Raw genomic sequence first — 22528 nt, 5'->3', positions numbered from 1 at the left:
ATACAGCATCTGGATTTTCATTGTGAAGAGTTTGTTTTGGTAGGGAACTTAGGAAAAGACTTTGAGTGAACTATACTGCAACATGTGTGTGTACCAAATACTTATTATGATCAAGAGACCAAATTCTCTTCATTTCTGATCTAATTAACAATTGAACTCAGGTCTTTCAAGATAAAAGACAAGTTAGTGCATTAACTGCACTACACAGCCAGTGATTGAGTCTACTTATCTTGCGCTCCTTTCCTCCCTACCCCCCTCTCTCCTCACCCAACCCCATCAAAGATGCCACAAAGTATCTGATTGACATTCCCCATGTCATCAAGTTTATTTTCAGGTGGTGGGGGACAAGCTACAATAGCAGTTGGTCAGCTAAAGCATTTTTCTTCCATTTGTTGTTACTGTTAAAAAGTGCTGAATGATATAAAATTTATCCTTTCAAGTTCATTAGGTTCACCAGGTTAAGTTGTTACAAGTTCTATAGTAACAATTAAAAGAAAAAGACAGAAGGTAAGGTACAATGCCTTTGGTGTACCTGGTACAAAATAATACATATAAAAATGACAAAAGAAATTCTGCTATAAAGCTTCCCCATCAACTGGTAAACTTTTGTTAGAAACAGATATTAATTAGATAAACAGATAGATTTAAGAATAACTAGAGTGTTTCAAGGTTCCTTTGATCCATATGCTAAAGACAGATCAGTTGCCTTTAATTCACAGATAGGTACATTTCAGCCCTATTTGAATGGACAGTGTGTGAATCAGCTCAGAATTAAGAGTATCTGTTTAAAATCCAGATAGAAAGATTGCATATAATCAAAATGGCATTTTACTCTTCTCGTCTTTGTTTTCTCAACTCCTACAGAGCCTTGTAGTTGATTCAAAACCATTAATGTGCTCTACGTCCTTTTCACAAATCATAAAGTTAAGATTTGTTTTGACCTTGGTCGTAACTAGGTCTTAGGTAACAATTGTGGTTGGCAGTCCCAGCGTGGTTGGGAATCTCTGCAGCATTTGGAATATTGCTTTCAGTACATGTTATTCTGTAGCTATGATATGCTAAACTGCTGCAGAACAAATGCAATATGTGCACAGAGTATAATCTTTAGCAGTTAGCATTATTCTACTGCATCAATATAATGCCAGTTAAGAACCAGGTCAAAAGACCAGTTACCACTGGATTTTGTTTACACATTTGTGACTTAAAGAGTTTAAACATCTCATCTAAGGACAAAATTCATTTTTGAAAGATAGTTCATAAATCTTTAAAAATTACTCTCTCTAAAGATTATAAAAGGTTAGTCAAAACTTTTTAATATGAACAATTTGGACAAGCAGAAGTAGTTCTGGTTTTAAAAGGTTATAGCAACAATCACTACAATTGGGACATAATCCACAAGGATGCCTATAACTGACAGTTTGTATTTCTTCTAAGGATTCTCATTAAAAAGATTTGACTGCTTATGGGCACGTTACCTTTTCCAAGTGACATGCCACTCTTTTTTAATCTGCTGTTGGCATTCCCCAGAATGTACTGAAGATAACTCTATTTACATTCAAAAATATTTTTTTTTGAAGTATCTTCAGCATAGTGGAAATGGCCATAAATCAGTCAGTGGAAGCCTCCCTAACATAAGTGCAGGACAGCTTTGTTGATCTCTGGGTTTGTCCAGTCATTCCGGATGTCATCTAGGTGATTGTCAAAATCCACAAGGGTTTCGTAGGATTTGCTGTCCAAGAGAGATGCGACAATCCTCTGGGCTTCAGACCAGTCTTCACAATAATCACTAGAATGTAAAATAACTAGGAATTAATAGTTTTCAAGGAAAATGATCTCCACCAGCTCTTTCAATTAAAACATAAGCCATAGCACTATGCAATGTGGCTACAGCTATGGAGGCAGAATACTGACAGTTTTTGTTTTTTATAAGCTAGATGTTATCTCTCAACATTATGAAAATCAGAAACCTTTCAAAGCATGGTCAACTATTGCCTGTTTTCTACTTACAAGGTCATTCTATATTATGTTGTTCGAGTGTAATAAGATAATTTTGCTCTTTATAGCTATTTACACAAAGGAACATCTCTTTATCACAACTTAGATATAAACATATTACTTACAAATGTGGGTCTTTGCATCTCCATTTGTTTTCATGATGCTCATACACATGAATGGCAGGTTCTATGCACTCCATCGTAAATTTAGTGTTATCCACCTGACATGCAACAGAAACAAATCATGTTCTTTCTTTCAAGATCCCAAATAAAGAGATAATATAAAAATGACAGTGTGGTTTTGAACATAATAGCATCTTCCATTCACCTCCATTAATCCATTCAGTGTTTCATCTTGTTGCTGCTTCTGAAGTGCCCATTTTTAAATGGTCTAAAGTGGTTTCTTTTAAACCACCAACATTCCACTGTAGCCCACCATTGCTTTTGCCCCATTGAGAAGGTAAGCCATTACGTCATGAAAGGTTTTGGAAGAATACACCTTTACTCTCCCACCACATACACAGAATGCAGCAACTCTCTCCATGACCAAGGAGGGCCAAAAGCAGGCTCTCTTTAGAGCACAGTAACTGCTCTGCTGGGCAAAAGAGGTTGCTTGAATGCCCTGCAAGGGACTCCCCATGGCACTCTGAGGGCTCAGCAAGTTAGTCATTACCATTACTTTATTAACAGAGCCAAGAAATGGGATTTAAACGCTCATTCCAATATTGTGATTATAATCAGAAGAGAGATAAATGAAATTATATACCATTATGAGTGCCGGGTCATTAAAGCCCTCTGCAATCCTGGAGGCTACCTTTTCAGCGACCTGGTTTGGACTACAGAAGAAGGTCAAGTTAATTGTACTATATATTTCAGCTGAAGCCAGTAGGAAATAAGAGCTGAGAAGAGACATGAGAAAAAACAGTGTAGTTGCAAACACGAACAAGATATTAAACTGATACTACACTTGATCTAAATCAGAAGGGTAAGAAAACACTGAATCATCTCCCTTTAGCACATGATCTATATCTTAGCTGCGTTCCAGCAGTAGACATGATATATATTGGTTTTAGTAAGGCTTTTGCTACAGTCACATATAACATTCTCATAAGCAAACGAGGAAAACGTGGTCTAAACAAAATTATTATAAGGTGGGTGGCACAACTGGTTGAAAGACTATACTCAAAAAGTAGTTATCAATGGTTCGCTGTCAAATGGGTAGGGTGTATCTAGCAGAGTCCCACATGGGTTCAATCCTGGATCTGGTACTATTTAATATTTCATTAATGACTTGGATACTGGAGGAGAGAATATGCTTATAATGTTTGCTGATGACACCAAGGTTGGAGGGATTTCAAGCACTTTGGAGGACAGAATTAGAATTCAAAATGACCTTGATAAATTGAAGAATTGGTCTGAATTCAACAAGATTCAATTTAATAAAGATAAGTGCAGAGTATTTCACTTAGGTAGGAAAAATCAAATACACAACTGCAAAATGGGGAATAACTGTCTAGATGGTAATATTGCTGAAAAGGATCTGGGTTATAGTGGATCACAAATTGAATATGAGTCAACACTGAAATGTAATTGTGAAAAAGACTAATATTCTGGGGTGCATTAACTGGACTGTCCTATGTAAGACAAGGGAAGTAACTGCCACACACTATTCGGCACCGGAGGCCTCAGTTGGAGCACTGTTTCCAATTCTGATTGCCACACTTTAGGAAAGAAGTGGACAAACTAGAGAATGTCCAGAGGAGAGCAACAAAAGTGATAAAAGCTTTAGAAAACCTGACCTATGCGGAAAGATTAAAAAAGCTGGGCATGTTTAGACCTGGGGGGCGGGGGCGAAGACTGAGGTAGACCTGATGATATAATAACCCTTCAAATATGTGAAGGGCTGTTATAAAGAAGACAGGGATCAATTGTTTTCTATTTCCACTAAAGGTACAACAAGAAATAATGGGCTTAATCTGCACCAAGAAAGATTTAAATTAATAAGGAAAAACTTTCTAATGATAAGGGTAGGCAAGCTCTGGAATAGGCTTCCAAGGGAAACTGTGGAATCCCCATCACTGGAGGTTTTTAAGAACAAGTTAGACAAACACCTGTCAGGAATGGTCTAGGTTTACTTGGTCCTGCCTCAGAACAGAGGGCTGGACTTGATTTCCTGAGGTCCTTTCCAGACCTACATTTCCATGATTCTATAATTTTTCTGCAGTAAATGCTTACTCAGACTTGGTGTGGATCCAATAGTTTGCAGCCTCCAAACCTTCCCACCAGATCAATATCATAGTTATCTTTTGCTCCATTTCCAGGAACTTGGAAAAGGAGATTTCTAAATTTGCTCACTAAATCTACATCTAAAACTCATTCAATACCCAGTTCCACTAGTAAGCAAATGTACTGATATTTCTTGAACAAGGTAGTAAAAGGTACAGTCACTGTATGGTGCAAGGGTATCTTGGCAAGCAAATTCATAAATTTAAAGTGAATAAGTGCGTAATATTCCTTCAAATTACCCAAGTGCATGTAAAACACATTCCCCTGGAAGATCTAGAAACCTAAGAGGAGCACATAACTTAGAAATCTTTAATGGATTTACTTTGCTCTAAATGATAAGTCCAGGGCCGTGATCCTTAAAACTTCCTTTATGTGTGAAACTTCTGCTACAGATCCTCCTGCATACTAGCTTCCCTTCATTCCTAATATTCCCAATGCACAATTTCTCTGCAGGAACCCGAGTGCATAGCTACATGGAACAAGTAGTATTAAAATAGTATTCAGATGAAAAGTTCACTTTAATGGGATAATTGTGGCTATTTAGGCCGTGGAGGAATTTAACTGTTTTGTAGATTTGCTATTTATTTCTTCTGCCTGCATTTAGAGAGTTACATTGAATAGACCCAGATCTCTCCTCATTGCCTACAGCAATTGCTGCTTTTCTCCCTTCAGGTCACTTTGGAATTGAGTTCTGTCGTCTTGTATTTGCCACTCCTTTAGCCTTAGTGGAGAAAATCTGATCGCAGCTGAATTTACCCAAAATAAAGCTGTGCTGCGTGCAGACAGGTGTGTGCGCGTTTCAGTTTAGTTGGTCCAAAATACCTCTGGAAGTCTTAAAATGTCCCAGACTGTGCTCTTATCAGACGAATGCATCACAACTTAAAAAGTGACAGATGCATCACCACCTGAGAAAAGCAGTTCTGCAGACCACCTGAAAATCCTCCACAGACTATAGTAATATATATATATATATATATATATAAAAAGAAAGTGTATATAGACAAACTGATATATGAAGTGTGGTATTTTTCAGTAGATTCAGTCTTCATTGTGAGTTTACAAACTCTAAAAGGCAGAGGCACATTTGTGTAAGAAGGACTTAACCCCTTATCTATAAATATTACGGTGGTGTCTGGAGGCACTGATCAAGTCGTTGTACATATACAGAGAGAGTCTCTGCTGAGGAGTTCCTTAAATGCCTTATCTTATATTTCCGGCTGGTCTTATGGCAATGTGAAAGTCAACAGCAACATCTCCAAAAATTCATAGCGTCTCTAGCAAGCCATATGCTGAAGCATACATAGTATTAAAGTATTGTGAAAGTAAATCCCCCCCACTCCATTTTGTTATAATTAGTAGATTCCAAAGAAAATCTGCTTGCGCCTAAATCATTACTGATCAAATGGGAAACCCTCTGAACTCCTCTGACAGCTTCTGAGACATGAGAATTTTTATTTGGAGATATCCCTCAAGACCAGAAGAAATTTTGCTCCAACAAAATGGCTTGAATAAATTAAAATGTTTTACTGAGAACAAGATGTTAATATTGATTTAAAATGAAAGCATTTATGTCCTCAAATTAGTCTTAATACTGGATAAGCTTAATGATTTAAACATGGGAAGAAAAAAATATTCAATATACATGTGTAAACTTAAAATATTGTCCCTTAGGATGGCTTTTATTGGTTATTTAATGAGCTGAATTAATGAGATGGAAAATATAGACTTACTCAGTTTTAAGATAAGGCATACATTTCAGATGCATTTGAGTGTGATTTTAAAGCTTTTCCCCAGAATACTATTTGCTGAACTAAAGAGCCTAAGTAACTTGGTATTAATCTACAGCAATGACACACAAAGCGGACAACAAATCCACTGTGTCACTACCGTATCTCAAAAAGCATAGTGTTTCTGACAGGACTGCAAATAAAATTTGCAGTCTAGTGGTTTTCATTTTTGCATCAGTATAGCTAGACCAACACAAACCCCCAATGTGTAGATGTATTGCACTAATGTACAAGTTACAAATCACACAATTTAAGTCACCTCTGGTACTGGCAAAGTGTGTCTACAACATTAGGCGCTTCCACCACTATGACTACATATCAGTATAGTTATACTGACACAAATTTCCTGGGTCTAGATAAGCCCTAAGTGGGTCTTAGTTGTAAAATATTTACAGTGGACTTTACTTTTAAAAAAGAATTAACACATGACCGTTAAAATTCTATAATTAATTTACAGTGAGGGCATGTTGGGTAAAATTTACAAAAACAGCATGAGTGAATTAGAAGCTTAAATAGTTCCATTTTCAGAAGTGCATTAAGTCCCACATACTTTCAATGGAATTCGGACTCCTAAATAACTGATGGTTTTGAAAATTTTACAACTTGTTATTAAAGAGTAATCTTGGGGAAAGTGATGAGTAAGAAATCACGTCTGTGCTCTACTTACATGGTGTACCATTGCAAGATAATTCCATGACTAGGTAGCAAAGAGCTTCATAAAAAATTAAAGGCAACTAAATAATCTGATAGAGATTAAATCATTTCAAAATGAGTTCCCAAAAAATCTATAGATTCATGAATCCATCTGTGAATTCTAGAGATTTCCCTGATAATCTGCCAGTTAAATTGATTAGCAAGCACTGAAACATCCAGCGATTCTATAACATCTGCAATATAGGAGTAATTCTGGGAGACGACACAAAAGACATTTCACAGATATCTAACAGTATTAAGGAAACAAGGTGAAACCACATGACAGTTGTCAAAGTTAAAAACATTCACAGATTATACGTGCAATTATTTTTGTTGGCATAATATAAAGTGCAGCAAGAGAGAGTAAACAGGAGGAGATATTGCGTCGACACACCTGGCATCTTTCACACGCTCGTTAGCCTGATAATATCCAGCTATCACGTAACTATTCTCTTTGCACCACGAATCAATCTGAAAGAGTAAACAAAACAATTGTGAGTCCAGAAAATCACACTAAACTACCAAAAAGTATATATCTTTCCTGAGGCTAAGATGGCAATTGAAACCTTATAACATTTTAGCCAACTGCTAACGAAGTTAACCAAATGCTAATATACTTAACCACAACACAGGAAGAAACACAAGTTTTAGGGAAAAGATATATAAAACATTAATGAAATTAAGTTGAACAAGAAGATATTTGAATTGTGATGTACAGCCTGAAATTCAAAGAACAGCATATGTTCTGGAGTGCTTGAGTAACCACTGGCATAACATTTTAGGTCTTACTAGCTATTTTCTGTTAGTGTTTAGTTGGCAACGGGAAGTAGAGCAACATACAGGATGCGAGACTATACCCCATTTCACAAAACAGTTGCATCCATTTTGCTCAAAATAGTAGAAGTTCACATAGTGTTAAAATGTATACATTTTTGTATTATATAATGTTTTCTTTAAAAAGCAACTGATGCCTTAAATTTAAGAACTGAAAGATATGACAAAAAATTCTGACCATTGTCTCATTCTTCCAAATCACATCAGTTTCTAGGGGGATCTGCATTAACACAAGATTTTTTCTTAATAGTTTACCTGTGAGGGTAATTAAACATTAGAACAATTTACCAAGGGATGTTGGGTGGATTTTCCATTGCTTAGTCTTTAAATCAAGATAGAATGCCTTTCTAAAAATGTGTTTTGCAGCTGCGCTACAGCATAAGCTTGATGCAGGAATTACTGGGTTAAATTCTATGGCCTGTGTTATACCGGAGGTCAGACTAGATCCGTGGTTCTCAACTAGGGGTACATGTATCCCTAGGGGTACGCAGAGGTGTTCCGGGGGTACATCAACTCATCTAGATATTTGCCTAGTCTTACAACAGGCTACAGAAAAAGCACTAGTGAAGTCAGTACAAATTAAAATTTCATACAGTGACTTGTTTATACTGTTCTATATATTATACACTGAAATGTAATCACAATATTTATATTCCAATTGATTTATTTTATAATTATATGGTAAAATGAGAAAGGAAGCAATTTTTCAGTACTAGTGTGCTGTGACACTTTTGTATTTTTATGTCTGATTTTGTAAGCAAGTTGTTTTTAAGTGAGGTGGAGCTTAGGCGTATGCAAGACAAATCAGACTACTGAAAGGGGCACAGTAGTCTGGAAAGGTTGAGAGTCACTGGACTAGATGATCATAAGGGTCCCTTGTTCTATGAATAAGACTTCACATATGCAAATACTTTAACAAAAAAAAAACAACTATGAAAGCTTATATAGTTTTTTGAATGAAAGGACAAATTCAGACCTGGTGTAAAGCAGGAAAAAAATATCTGGAAAACAATGGATATGGTCTGAATTTAGTCCATTATCCGTTGTTTTGAAAATACACATCTACCATTCCTGTTGCTCATAATTAAGAGCATCAGGCCAGGATAATCCAGAAATTTGGAAGGTGGAGAAAACAGCTAGTGCTTCCCTCCCCAGGTACTATGCATTTTAAAAAACCCAAACAGACTGATTAAAATGGATTCCAAAATGTATTTGATGTTGAACTTTGGCATCCTGTAAATCAGAACAATTTCATATTTAGTACAATAATTACAGTATTTAACTGTCTAAGCAGAAGAAAGCCATGCGAATAATCCCTCATCCACAGGGGATGACACGGATTTATATGTTTTATTAAAATGTCATCTTCTGGCATTGAAACAGCAGTTGGCCCTTAACTGGAGCAATTATAAACCCCATTTCAAGGGTTTATGATTTCAGTTTTAATTGCTAGTGGGCTGAAACCCTGGCACTAACGCCAACAACCCTGACACAAATTTACTTTAAAAAGGAAAGCTGTCAATTTAAAAATTACGTTTGTCTGTTTTCAGTAGCATACACAGTAAAAATGTCAATTTCAAACAAGTGTAACTTTTAAGTTGACAGTTTCCTTTTCACTCAGTGAAAAAACTTTTTCTGTAAACAAAGATTGTTAACTTTTTTAATTTAACAGCAATTTCGCTCGATTTACACTAGCACTTTTCCTTACATTTCACATTGTAGCAATACCACCAATGGTAACCCCAGCATCAACTGGCCACTGATGTTTCTATTCCTGTCATCTAACCCTGATCAGAGCAGGTCAACGTGAGACAAGTGATAAAAATAACAATACCCAGCTCTTATATAGTGCTTTTCACCTGTGGATGTCAAAGTGCTTTACAAAGGTAAAAATGCCAGTGGCCAGTATACCCAAGGGGCAGATCCTCAGCTTGTGTAAACTGTCACAGCTCCACTGAAGTCAGCTTACTCTAGCAGAGGCTCTCCCCCCAGAGCTTCAATCACTGCTACCAGAAGTGGAGCTGCATCCACACTGATGCAACCATGGAGGATTTTGAAAGATTTGCAAGTATAGATAAGGCCTGAGTATACAGGCAGTGTCACTGTTGCTCATGTATAACCAGGCAGTGGACAGCAACTGCACTACATCAGGAAAGAGAGTTTTTTAAGTGTGGTTGTAAAACTACAACGACCGGCTGGGGGAGCCAAAGGCAGTACCTAAAACTTTTCGTAACTTGCTTTTTAAAAAGGACTTCATTTCAAATTGAGAACAAATGTGCAAATTAAGAATCGTGCAAATTTATTCCTTTCAATCCTTTTGCTGAAAAAGCCTGGTAAACACTATGAATGTTTCCATTAAAGCTGTTGTGCCCACAGAAGCTGCTGGCTTGGTACATGTTCCTTTCCCCATGTGTACTTTGAAACTGAGCTATGACATCATTTCAGGGGTCATTTGATATCAATAGGATTTTTTTTTCATATTACTTCAATAATCATTTTTAGAACTTTTTTAAAATGGACAAGGCTGGCACTGAAAATGTACCCTCTAAACTAAGGATTAGATTTGGAAAATATTAACTCAATTTGATGCTCATGCATAACTCAGAAATCAATGGGAGTTTTTGTTCATTAAGTGTCTGATCCTAAAAATCCTCATTCACATAAGCAGTCCATTCACCTCCAGGGTAATGATTACTCACCCAAGGAAGAGTTTATAGTAATAGGCCCTGAAGGGGAAAAAAAAATAATACATCCCCTCATTAAATTCAACCAATGCTGCAAGACGCTTTGGATATCTAGGAGTTTCTGGAAAAGGACATCAACTTTAACTGCGTGAATTTTATTGACTTGTTCACTTAAGATGGCTCCTTAACTCAGAATTTTCCTTGTATTCATATTGTTACATTACATGCAAAACAGCCTCCATTTTAAAAGCCACAACAATCCAGTTACTATGAGCTGTTACATAAATACTTAGCCTTTGTACAAATAGAGAGAGAGACACACACTCTGGGCTCTTGGTAAGTTTTTAAAAATTGACAAGTATTGTAATTTGCAACCCATCTTCATGAACTTTATAATTAGGGCTTGCAAAAATTGATTAATTGTGGGAAAGACAGGGATTTTATGACTTTACTTTTAAAATCAATGTCCAAATACAAATAAGAAGTAGTGAAAAGGCAATAAATTGAGGATTTTAAGGTTTCTTAAATTACATAATGTACTAATATTTCAATTCTTTAGCTGTGTAAGAAACAGAAGAAAAGATTAAGACCCAGATCTTGTAATGAGCTTCACATGTGGACCCATTAAGGATCAGGGTCCCAATTTGGATTTAAAAAAAATTCTTCCATGTCCAGGGTACCTTTTTACATAGTTGAATCATTCTGTAATTGTGCTGTGTCCCAATTTTTCCCAGATCTCAAAATAAAAAATATAAACACCACAACGTCTAGCACAGCAGTCTCCAAGCATGTTTGCAGGTTTGGGGCTTTAATCTGTGAAGCTCTTGGTGTTTTGTGTTTTTAAAAAATCTTGGAAGCTACTTGCCCACATAGGACCCCGACTGGAGTCAGCTGTGTTCTATGGGACTGCAGCAGTCCCTCTGCATGCCACACATTGTAGGATCAGGATCTAAGGAAACAAGGCCCCCTTCCTAACAGTTTAGAATTTTAACTCCGGAAAAACAATGCTTCTGATACAGGCCAAACACTGAAACGCTCCACTGCACTTGGGAGATTTACACACGCTAAGGCAGTGGTCCCCAAATTTGTTATATTGCACCCCACCCCCATTACTTGTAACGTAATCTGTCTGTACTCCCCCAGGTGCTGGGGCCAGAATCAGAGCTGCGACTAGGGCTAGGAGTGGAGCTGGGGCTGGAGCAGAGCTTCTCCCACCAACATAGCTTTTGTCACTCGCAACTGATGGGAGAGCTCTTCACCAGAGCATAGAGAATCTTCACCCCATGAGCTGCAGCGATGCACTTTTATCGGTGCCGCTGAAGAGCTGTACGTATAGACGTAGTCTGACGTACTTATATCGCAATCTGTATGAATTGAGTACTTACCTATACCTTAAACCAATTAATCACTGGAAATGAATAAATATACAAACTATCACCTAGTTCAGCTCGTCTAGACAGAGCTGGTGTTTCTCAAAAGGCTACTGCCCTTCGTTTTGTCTAAATTTTGCTGTTTCAGGCTCCAGTAACTAGACATTCTACGACTGTGTCCAGTCATTTTAAAAAACTAAGAGACATCATCTCTTACCACAGGCTCAGCTTTCAAATTTGGCGGCTTGCAGCTAAGCATCTAAGGCCTCAATCATGGAGCTCTGAGTGAGAGGACCCTTATACCCACATGGAACCACACTGAAGTCAGTCGGCTTCTACACAGAGACAAGGACCTGCCCTTATGTATCAGCTTGCAGGACTGGGCCAAAATCTGTGTATTTAGGTATCTTAAAATCCACGTCTGGGCACCCATGTTTGAAAGCTGAGCCTTATTTTGTTTCTTAAGCATTGTCACATCTTTTGCTTATCGACATTAATACTTCATTTATATTTTACGATGACTAATATAACTTCAAGAGGTACACATTTAATATAATGAGAGCCCCACGTTATACATCAGTCCTAAAATTTTAGCTCAGTATATTCCAGTGCAACACAAACAATATAATGTGGGACACTCACATCAAAGTAGCAGGCAATCTTGAAAGTCACAATTTCAGCTTGTTTTAGACTGGTGATGCCTGAGCAAAAGTTCCTTAAAGCTAGTCATGGTGGGTGTCAGTCTGCTTGCAGCCACGTTATTCACAGACCTGAAGGCTAACCTCCTACATAACACAGGCCAGAGAATTTCACTCAGTAATTCCCTGGATCAAGCCCAGAACTTGTGCTTGAGCAAAATCATATGTTTTAAAAAGACATCCAATCTTGAGTTAAAGACATTATGAACACCACATATCTTAAAAAATACAGTATAACATTTTATACTGTACTTCAATAGCATCTTTCATCCAAGGAGCTCAGGACCCTTTAAAAACACAAATGAATTTAAAGTTCACCCATCTGAAGAAGGGTTAAACCAGGTCCTGTCTACATAAAGAAATTCACACAAATGTGACTATATTGGCATGTTACTGGATTAAATCACAGTGCACTGCTGTGGTATAATCCCTATTTTGCACTGGTGCACCATATATACATTAGGGGTTTGCTTTGGCATAACTACACCAATAGCGTTATACCAGTGGAACTTTCCTTAATGTAGAAAAGTTTTGAGTTACCCAGCGTATCACAGCAAATCCATGGCAGATGCAGAAAGAGGACCCTCATCTCCTGTCCAAATCCTGTGCTCTACCCACATCAGACTATATGTAAACATGTATTTCTGTCTTGACTAAGAAAAACTGGTGCATTTTTAGAAAGAAATGCTTTTTTAAGGTAACATGATTAAACTGGAAGTCATTGAAGTCAATTTAAAAGGCTTCAAAAAGGGATTGGATATTTATATGGATATCTAGAATAGCTGAATTTATAATTCACAAGAATAGATCTGGGAAGGAATATTAAAACTTGTGCTTCAGGGTTGAAGCCAATTTCTGTTAGAGACCAGGATAACACATAATATGGGAGCAAATTATCCCAAACATGCCTACTGTGAGGTTCCCATTCCTTCCTCTGTAGCATCTGGTACTGGCCACTGTGAGACAGGACACTGGACTAGATGGACCTTGGGTCTGATCCAGTCTGGTAATTCCTATGAGCTGTGTGTCATCATCAGAAGCAATCTCCCCACTGACCAGGACACACCAACTCAAAGCAGCACTGGACCCTGCCAGAACAACAGATGCAAAACCTGCAGACATATCCTCACTGGTACAATGATCAACACCCACCCACAATACATCTTTCAAGATCCATGGGTCTCACACATGCCTATCACAACATGTGGTGTACCTCATCCAGTGCACTAAATGCTTCAATAACAACTATGTGGGTGAAATGAGACAATCAATACATTCTCAAATGAACTCACACAGAAAAATGATAAAAGACAAAAACACCACATCACCATTTCACGAAACTATCACTCTATATCTGACCTCTCATTCTCAAAGGAAATCTACACATCATCTTCAAAGGACAAGCCTGGGGACTTAAATTCATAACTTTTCTTGACACTAAGAACCATGGACTGAATAGAGACATTGGATTTATGGTTTATTACAAACAGTCTATAACCCACTAACCCCTCCCCATAGCATTGGCCATGTCACCTTGAATGTTCCCTTGCAATGTGTGTTAACTACTTACGTAGTATTTATTTATTTCACCTTGTATTTAGTTGTGACACTTTGGGTATGTTTACACAATAAAGAAAAACCTGCAGCTAGCCCATGCCAGCCGACTCAGGCTGTGGTGTTGTTTCATTGCTGTGTAGACTTCCAGGCTCAGGCTGGAACACCAGAGGTTTTTCTTTGCTGTGTAGACATACTCTCCGAGTACAGTTCCCAGACCTGAAGAAGAGCACTGTGTAAACTTGAAAGCTTGTCTCTCACCAACAGAACTTGGTCCAATAAAAGATATTACCTCACCCACCTTGTCTCCCTAAGAATTACCCACCTTGACTTAAAATACCATTTGTAGCATGTAAGCAAAGTTTAACGCCTGTTTACAACATGACTAGGTAACACGATTTAAAAGGTGTTACATTTGATGCTAAGTGGTGTTTCAAGTCACGTTAGCTAACACCATTTTAAAAAGCCTAGGTTTTTTTATAGTCTCGGAGGCAGACCTTGGCTACATAAGAAAGTTAGACCTGTAAAAGCAAAGCTGTGAATTTAAACCAATCTAGTTATATTTGTATAACCTGCTGTGTGGGAATTCTTATTTCAGTATAAGAGTGCCCTTTTCAGTTTAGTTTATATCACTTTGGAAGGGGTAAACAGGAATCAGTGTGTCCACTTGGGGAATTATGCGGATATAATTATGCCGCTATACCCGTCAACTTCCTCTTACAGAGAGGATCACTAAGTCTACACTAGCAAAACAGGAGCTGTACTTTTCAGCTGGGGCAGTTTTCACCAGCGAAAAACGGTAGTGCAGACAGTGTAGAGCATCTGTTTGCATGAACCCTTGCTTTTCCAGGGCTCAGTCTACAAGCTCTTCTGCGAGGCAGAGTCTGCATCTCCCTCTCGGCCATTACATGCCACTCAGGGCCCTTTTTGTTTTGGGGCCATTCCGTGGGTCTCTGCGGTACAGCTGTGTCTGCCTGTGCGGGCGCACGTGCGAGTCTTCCCCCTTTCAGCTTTGTCTGAGGGGGCCTTTCCGCGCCTGGGCTCTATCCCTAGCCCGTCCACTGATCTGACGCGCGACCTCGGGGGGCGCAGGGGGGCGTTTCCCCACCTGCCTAGCGCTCTAGGGGAGCCGTGAGGGCGCTGACGATGGGCCCAGTGCTACTCTCGCTCCTTACCAGCGTCAGCGCCACCTCCAGCATGGGGGCCAGGGCCAGGGTGCCGTGGAAGAGGGGGACGCAGTCCACGAAGAGGGTGTGGGGCTGCGGCTGCCCGTGGGGCTGCTGGTCCTTGCGGGGCGGGGCCGGCTGCTTCTCGGCCACCAGCAGCCCGTTGACGGCGCAGTGCGGGTACTTGGCTCCGTGCAGCACCATCTTGCAGTAGGCCTGGGTGGTCAGCTTCATCCTGGGGCGCCCTGCTCCGTCGCGGGGGCCGGCCCCCAGCTCCGCCCGCCTCGCCTCGCCTCACGGCGCGGCGGGGGGCACCATAGGCGGCGGAGACGCTGGGGCTGCCCCGCCGGGCCGCGTGAGGCTGCTCCGGGCGGCCCCCGAGAGGCCAGCTCCCGCCTCCGTCCTCCGCACGCGACGCCCTCGCGCTCCCCGCCGGCGGCCGCAAAGCGCCGCCCGGCGCTGTCGCAAAGCGCCCCCCGGGGACGCGAAGGGGAGGGAGTCCTCCGACGTCCCACTCTGCACCGCGGCGCGGCTCTCTCTATTTCCCTCCAACCGCCTCGCGCTCCGCCGCTATCCCGGCGGGCCGTGCGCCAGAGCGTTTCCGCTTCGCCTCTCTCTCGTCTCCGGCTCGGCAGCCGCGTAGAGGACGGTCGCCAGGTCGTTGGCAGGGGCGAGCGAGAGAGGCCTTAGGGCGGGTCAGGCTCCGTCTCTGTGGAAAGCGGGGGGCACTGGTGGGGGAGGAGGGTCCGCCCGGAGCTATCCCTGGGGGGGGGGGGGGAGGGGAGGGGAGCGCGGTGGCGGGAGGCCCCTTCTCCTCCCTCCCCCCCCCCCGGTGTTTCTGTTTCCTTGGCTGCACCGCATACGTCTTGTCCCGCTGCACAAGCCCCTGCGGCCTCCGCCTCCCGCTTCCCTCGGGCGCGCCCCGCCCACCCCTGCGGGTAGGGAGCAGCCGGCTCCCCGTGCGCTGGCGGGCCTTGCACGCCGCTGGCTCGGCAGGGGGGGTCGAGTCAGTGGCCGAGTGGCGCTGAAGAGCCAGGCCTGTGGGAGGCCGGGCCCGGGAGATCGAGCTGGGTGCTCAGCCCTAATCAAGTGGGGGTGAGGTCCCTACCAGGAGGAGATGATTTAATGACTGAAAGCTGATCAGTGCTGGACAGGACCCAGAATACAGACCGTCCGTGCTCCAGAGAGCTTCGTGCTAGACTGGAGAGGTCGTGCTAATTTATTGGCTTCTCAGTGCTCCCATCACTGTAGTGTCTGAGCATTTTGGAAACGTGAATGAATTTTTGTTTGGGATGCTTCTGGTGGGTAGGGTACAAACACAGAGATTGTAACTTACTAAAGTTGCAGTCTGAGTCATAGTCAGACATAGAATCCATGTTTATTTTAATCCTAGATCAATGTTTCTAAATCAGTGGATTTTAGCTCTCCCCCCACGCCCCTGGGAAGTCCCAGAAGGCACAGGGGGGAGTGGTGTTGGAGAGCATTGAAAATTTTATAACAATAATGCAAAGACAAGCTAGCTCCTCCACTTCCCCATACACCGTTACTTTTCAAGGTCATGTATTTTGTCAGCCTCTTGTAACACACACAGATTATATAGTCATATTATAATTGATACTTTATTTACTCTTTTATAGTAAATGTAAGGAAGTCCTGACAACTTTTAATAAGGACTCACCACATGAAGAGGTTGAGAAATCTGGCCTGAACCAATGCCTTTAATTATACAGTATTTGGGATTCATTGGGAAGCGCTGAATAAGGTGTCTAGGATTTTTCTAAATGTATTGATCTTATTGATTTGTCAAGATATCTTCATCACATTCTCCTCAAAATGTTAAAGAAAACAAATTTGCCTACAGAATTGAAACCCCAAAACAGCAGCATCTTGGTAGTGCAAATAATTATTTTTAAGTGGTTTTAGTAACATGGGCAAAATATATTAAATACTCATCTTCACAATAATCATTGGCATTGTGTCTTGTTTGAATGCTTGTTCCACTGTCAATCAAAATCTAGTTTTTCTGTTGCTAGTAGGCCTTGTAATGACTCCATGCACAAAAGGCTAGGGTATATTTCACAACTATTGAAATAAGAATCTTAATTATTTGTAACTTCCCCTTCCAAGATTGCATCTGAAATCTCTTTCCTTCTTATCACCCCTTCTGCCCTGGTCTGTTGAAAGGTCATGAAAGCGTTGAGGGGGTTTGGGCAATTGTGATTTCTTCGGAGAAGAAGCCTGGAAAAAAACACATCGGTCTTCAAGTACATTGTTATATTCTAGTAGATGGAGAACAGCATTCTTCCAATTGTATCTATGAATTTGACATCTTTTAACTGGTAATTTTCTGTTTTTTCTCCCCTTAGAATGTTGGCGTCTAGGGCATTTAGCCTAATTGGCAAGCGTGCCATTTCCACCTCCATCTGCTTGAGAGGACATGGTAGGTAACTTGTTTAATTTTAAATATGACCGCAGAAGAAACTTAACATTTTAGGTGCCTCTTCTTAAATCACCCAGTATGAGCAGCTTTAAACTTTGTAAAAACAAGCGTTCTAAAGCCCAAGCTAATCACTGGTACAAATAGCAAAGACTGAAAGTCCTCTTAACAGGAGAAGCTGTTTTTTTAAATGAAGTGTTTGGAAGCACTTCACAAGAGGATCACAGAATTGCATTTAAAGAATTTTTGTAACAATGGCCATTAAAAATGCAATTTATCCTCTCTTAATGTTCTTATATGCTGAGCAATATGAAATTTCTCTAAAAACTTGAGTTAAAAGTACACTGAGATCTGTAATTGTTCTGAATTCAGACGTAGCTCTGCTATAATAGCAATTTCTATGAGAGCCAAATGTGGTTTGTTGGCAGCACACCGTTATTTGGGAATATTCTTTTTTTTTTTGGTTGGTAATTTGGTACTTTAAGGATATTATTTATTGACCCAGCACCCAGGCTGGGCATTTCAAACTCAAGTGTGTTTGGAGAGGATGGGACATTATGCAAATATCAAGCAGTGACTGTGAAAACAAGGCAGCAAAAACCAAATCAAGGAGCGGTGACGCACTCTGATTTAAAATTTATCTACACTAAGGACTTGTCTATACTGGCAACGTTAAAGTGCTGTCGCGGCAGCGCTTTAATGTGGCTTGTGTAGTTGCGGCAGAGCGCTGGGAGAGGCCACAGCGGTTTTTTCACAACCCTGAGCGAGAAAGTTGCAGCGCTGTAAAGTGCCAGTCTAGACAAGCCCTAAAAAAACTACATCAGCACAGCTGCACCTGAATTCTTCTGTCAACCTAGTGCTGTCTACACAGGGATTTAAATTGGCTTAGCAACATCAGGGATGTGGATTTTTCACACCCCTGACAGATCTAAAGTGACCTAATTTGCTAATGTAGACCAGGCTTTACTTGTCCAGTAGCTGATGATGTGTGCCATCACCAGTAGATGGCATCACAGAACTACAATAGCCTTAGAGCGATATTGGATTAATAGAACCTAGACAGGGTAATCTTATGAAATTGTATAGGAAAATATAACTTGAGTGCTTTCTAAATATTTAAAGGAAGATTGTCAACTTTAAATAGAGTAAAATTTTGGGAGGGAAAAAATAGTTGAAATTAGTTTCAGGTATTACAAGTTCCTTTGAGACCCTTTGCCAATTTTTGTAGTCTGAAAATATTTACTAATGGGTATTTAAAAAAATAAATAAATCTCTCCTTTGATGCTGTGATACACACACAGTACACAAATTGGATAAAGAATTACTCTTTTAATCTTTAAATTATAGTAATCTTACGTGTTTCTTATAACAACAGTAGTTGAAAAAAAATCAGACAGAAGCATTTCTCCCCTTTAAAACTTCTTACTTGGCTTTTTTTTTTTTTTTTTTTTAAAAACCATAGAAGTTCAGGTATGCTCTCTTGGTACTTTTGGATTCTGCACATGTGTACATTTGACTCTCTTATCTCTTAAGCAGGTGTTGCGAAAGTGGAAGACTTCAGTCTTCCAGGTTACACTGATCGTCGTGACATTCCTCTTCCTCAACTGGAATACGTAAGGAATCTATCTGCTGAGCAGAAAGCCCTGAAAGAAAAGGAAAAGGCATCATGGAGTGCCCTCTCTACTGATGAGAAGGTTGGATGTAGGTACTCGGGGCACTGGAAAAATAAAATACAACCCTACTGCTGAGGATGATGTAATCTGTTCTGTTGTGCATACAGTATTGATGGACATCTCTCAGGAAACAGATGAACAAAGAAGGAAACCTCCAGCTCTCTAGTCTTAAGACCTGATCCTGGAAATGGATCTGTGTGGGTGGAGACTCTTGGGTCAGTTTGGAGTCCCATTGAAGTAATTGGAACTCCTCTGTTGGCAAAAGCCCTCTTCTCCCCTCTCTTCCCCCCCTCCCCAAATCTGATTGCAGTATCAGTCATCTATTATAGCAATCTGAGTCCTGATTGTCTCAAAGGCTTGCCTTTTTTAACTCCCCGTGGTACACACTGATGCCTTAAACTCATTGTTAAAGGCCCTATGGTAGTTTGTATAAAGCTAACTCTGTTAGCAAATAGTGATGTAGATGCTGTGTCTTGGGGTTACTTGAATCACCCTGCAAGTTCTCTCCTTCACTTTGGGGTGTCCCAACTGATAGCTGTTCTTAAGAACGGCAAAGTAAATGCTCATTTTTGATTCCCAACTTAAGCTGTAATGAGTTTAGGCTGTATGCTATGGTCAAGGACCTCAAGCTGTGCATGTTGCCCTACTGCTTACTCTGGTTTTCTGAGAATCCTCCTGCTCTCCTTAGAGCTTTAGAAGCTTCTGCTTCTTCCCCTGTCCTCCTCCTTTCTACTTTACACCCATTTTTCAGCTACCATCTGTATGTCCGAATCCTTCAGGTGGAGGGGTCACTGCTGAGCAGTCAAAGGCACTTTTTAACTCCTGCAGGCTTAAGTTGCTGGCTGAAGGAGAGGGAAGCTGGTGAAACCCAGGTTTCACACTGGGTAGTGGAGAACATTTAACACCTCCCAACTCCCCTGCTTATGTAATTAGAAAAGCTGAGTTTGATTATATGATTCTTTATTCTGTGATGGGGAAACAGCTGGGAATATAATTTGTTTTCGCTTGTTGCTAACAGCAGCTGATATTAATTGCAAAGTATACTGCACAGAACGGAAATATTTGCGTACTTTTAGTCTGTGATTAATAAAGTATTAAACCTTAACATTATTGGCTAAAGCTCAGACTTAGACACACAGTCATCTAGAGTTGCAGGTGAAACTGTATCTTTATACCAGTCTGTTGTGTTGAGGTATCTAGTGAGGGTTCCCAACATCTTGGGATCTATGTACAATGTGTACTGTCCTATCCTCTTTGCCAGTGGCATGAGTCTTACGCCACTTCACCATTGTAAGGTGTAATATGTTTGTCTTTCTGAAGCTTCTCTACATATAATAAATTATATTTTTCAAGATACCTTAAACATGGATGAAACTAAGACTCTTTAGCAGAGTAGAAATAGCCTTTTAAAAAACCTCAAATGCAATTCAGCCCCCAGAGTAGCTGCAAGACAATTCCTGTTAAAACAGAAGAACTATGCATGGAGTCAGGAGATGTGGATTTTATTCCTGATAGTGTCACTCACTCTGTGACCTTGGGTAAGATCATACAATCACTACAGTGCCTTGACTTTCCCATGTACAAGTGAAGCTGAAAATAGTGTCTGAACTCAGAGGTGTGATGAAGCTTAATGTGTGTAGAGTGCCATGAGATCTTTGTGTGGAAGATGGTCTAGAACTGAAAAGCTGTTATAACTTCTGTGCAATCTAGAACTGCTCTATAAATTAGTGTCCTCTCTCTATATATACCCTATGCATGCACAGGGATTTCAGCCACTTCTGTGCCAAGCTGAGTGATTCATACTGTTTGTTTGAAAAGGGGGATTAAAATAGATATGGCACAGCTGAATTCCACTATCTGTAAACTTGTGGAGAAAATAAGCGATTAAAAAATATTCCAAAAACCTAATAGACTCAAACAAATGTACTGTAGTTTCTGTAAGATGTATGTTCAGTCTCAGGAGCCATGTGCTAGTTGTTAAAACTCAGGGGAGAAGTCTTTTGTGCAGCTTACAAATAATGCAGTAAAAAAGATTGATGCTTTCTCCTTTTCAGTGTATCGTATCAAATTCTGTGAGACCTTCGCTGAAATGAATAGGGGATCAAATGAGTGGAAGACTGTTGGTGGTGGTGTGCTCTTCTTCCTTGGCTTCACTGCCTTAATTGTCATTTGGCAAAGACTGTATGGTAAGTAAACAACATGTTCTGAATTCTTACACACTAGCTCATACCTATTTTCAATTTAAAAATTTTTTTCCTACCGTAAACTGTGCTTAGAACTCCAAATCTTGCATGATGCTGATAGACACTGATTCAGGAAATGCTGAAACCTTAAGCCATACTGGTTTCTACAAGGTTCTTTCCTATCCGCTTTAAGCAGGTAACTAACTTAACCATCCAGGAATCTTAATCAGATGTGTTTGGGGAAATCGTATTAGTGTACCAGTGATCACACAGCTTCCCCTTCCTCCTTCAAAACACAGTCCGCACGTGGTAGAATCAAAACTCATCCCCTTCTGAGAGTTTGGCTTTATTTACAAGAAAACTAAGAACCATAAAGCAGACTCCAGCCCAAGCCTTCTCAGCATGCTTGGCTGCTCCTAGGGTTCCTCTAACCCTCAGAACTGCCCAGCTCAGATCCTTTCTCTCAAAGATAGCCACTCTTGCTCTCCATCACAGAGAGCAGTTAACTGAACCACCCACAACAGTGAGTTGGCAGGACTCCTCTTGCATCTCCCTGCTGTCCTGACATCTGGCTAACAAGGTGAAGTACAGGAGAAGGTTGCCCGTTCTTACAGCATCCGCGCCAATCAACAAATCAGTAACTGGACATTTAGAATTCATGCAGGAAACTAAATAGATTTTATGGGACTTATTCACTGGGTGGGTATTTTAGTGTGCATTATCAGCTTTGAGTTGATAAAAGTGCATTTTTCATGAGATCAAATAGATGGCATTGAACATCGTTGTGTCACAATAAAATCCCAACTGAATTTTGAATTTCAGTTTATGGTCCTGTTCCTCACACCTTCTCTGAGGAATGGGTGGCTATGCAGACCAAGAGAATGCTGGACATGAGAGTTAACCCAGTCGAGGGCTTCTCGGCCAAATGGGACTACGACAAGAACGAATGGAAGAAGTAAAATCACTCCTGGGATCACTGGACCTGCTGTCCACTTGAATTTTAAATGATTCCATTACCTACATGTGACCTCACTGCTTATGTACTGGAACAAACTCCATTTAAATGATAATAAATGTCTGGTTTACTTGAAAGTTTCTTGTATTGATCTTAAATGCTTTCAGTTGTGTAGGCTGTAATGATTAGTACAATTTTCTAAGGGGCAAAGTCT

General features: G+C 40.3%; 2 protein-coding genes across 11 annotated transcripts; one reads left to right on the top strand and one right to left on the bottom strand.

Moving 5' to 3' along the window:
- Positions 1-300: 300 nt before the first annotated feature.
- Positions 301-15550, bottom strand: EMC8 (ER membrane protein complex subunit 8). Of its 2 annotated transcripts, none has more exons than XM_073308115.2 (5): positions 15076-15550; positions 7155-7231; positions 2761-2893; positions 2121-2215; positions 301-1786 (listed from the first exon to the last, which is right to left on the bottom strand). In XM_073308115.2, the coding sequence occupies exons 1-5, from the start codon at positions 15298-15300 to the stop codon at positions 1627-1629; spliced, it is 690 nt and encodes a 229-aa protein (XP_073164216.1). In that variant the 5' UTR covers positions 15301-15550; the 3' UTR covers positions 301-1626. The 2 variants fall into 2 exon arrangements, with proteins under 2 accessions (XP_073164216.1, XP_073164217.1); XM_073308116.2 differs by having other exon boundaries at positions 2761-2830; positions 15076-15546.
- Positions 15551-15617: 67 nt separating this feature from the next.
- COX4I1 (cytochrome c oxidase subunit 4I1) lies at positions 15618-22451 on the top strand. Of its 9 annotated transcripts, none has more exons than XM_073308122.2 (6): positions 15628-15723; positions 16704-16828; positions 17433-17506; positions 19037-19204; positions 21231-21362; positions 22182-22451. In XM_073308122.2, the coding sequence occupies exons 3-6, from the start codon at positions 17434-17436 to the stop codon at positions 22316-22318; spliced, it is 510 nt and encodes a 169-aa protein (XP_073164223.2). In that variant the 5' UTR covers positions 15628-15723; positions 16704-16828; position 17433; the 3' UTR covers positions 22319-22451. The 9 variants fall into 9 exon arrangements, with proteins under 9 accessions (XP_073164224.2, XP_073164228.2, XP_073164223.2 ...); XM_073308121.2 differs by having other exon boundaries at positions 15635-15761; XM_073308126.2 differs by having other exon boundaries at positions 15636-15761; positions 19040-19204.
- The last annotated feature ends 77 nt before the right edge of the window (positions 22452-22528 follow it).

Source organism: Lepidochelys kempii, chromosome 12, assembly GCF_965140285.1.
Source record: "Lepidochelys kempii isolate rLepKem1 chromosome 12, rLepKem1.hap1, whole genome shotgun sequence".
Taxonomy (NCBI): Eukaryota; Metazoa; Chordata; order Testudines; family Cheloniidae; genus Lepidochelys; species Lepidochelys kempii.
The sequence above is the reverse complement of the archived record's forward strand: the minus strand, read 5'-3'. Positions and strand labels throughout refer to the sequence as shown.

Bases quoted from the DNA above. Each gene is read 5' to 3' on its own strand.
- COX4I1 (XM_073308123.2), top strand. From the start codon at position 17,434: ATGTTGGCGTCTAGGGCATTTAGCCTAATTGGCAAGCGTGCCATTTCC. The intron at 17,507-19,036 runs GTAGGTAACTTG...TTATCTCTTAAG, and splicing joins CATCTGCTTGAGAGGACATG to CAGGTGTTGCGAAAGTGGAA. The intron at 21,363-22,181 runs GTAAGTAAACAA...TTTGAATTTCAG, and splicing joins CATTTGGCAAAGACTGTATG to TTTATGGTCCTGTTCCTCAC.
- EMC8 (XM_073308115.2), bottom strand. From the start codon at position 15,300: ATGAAGCTGACCACCCAGGCCTACTGCAAGATGGTGCTGCACGGAGCC. The intron at 2,216-2,760 runs GTATATAATTTC...GTTGCATGTCAG, and splicing joins ATGACCCGGCACTCATAATG to GTGGATAACACTAAATTTAC. The intron at 1,787-2,120 runs GTAAGTAATATG...TTTACATTCTAG, and splicing joins AGATGCAAAGACCCACATTT to TGATTATTGTGAAGACTGGT.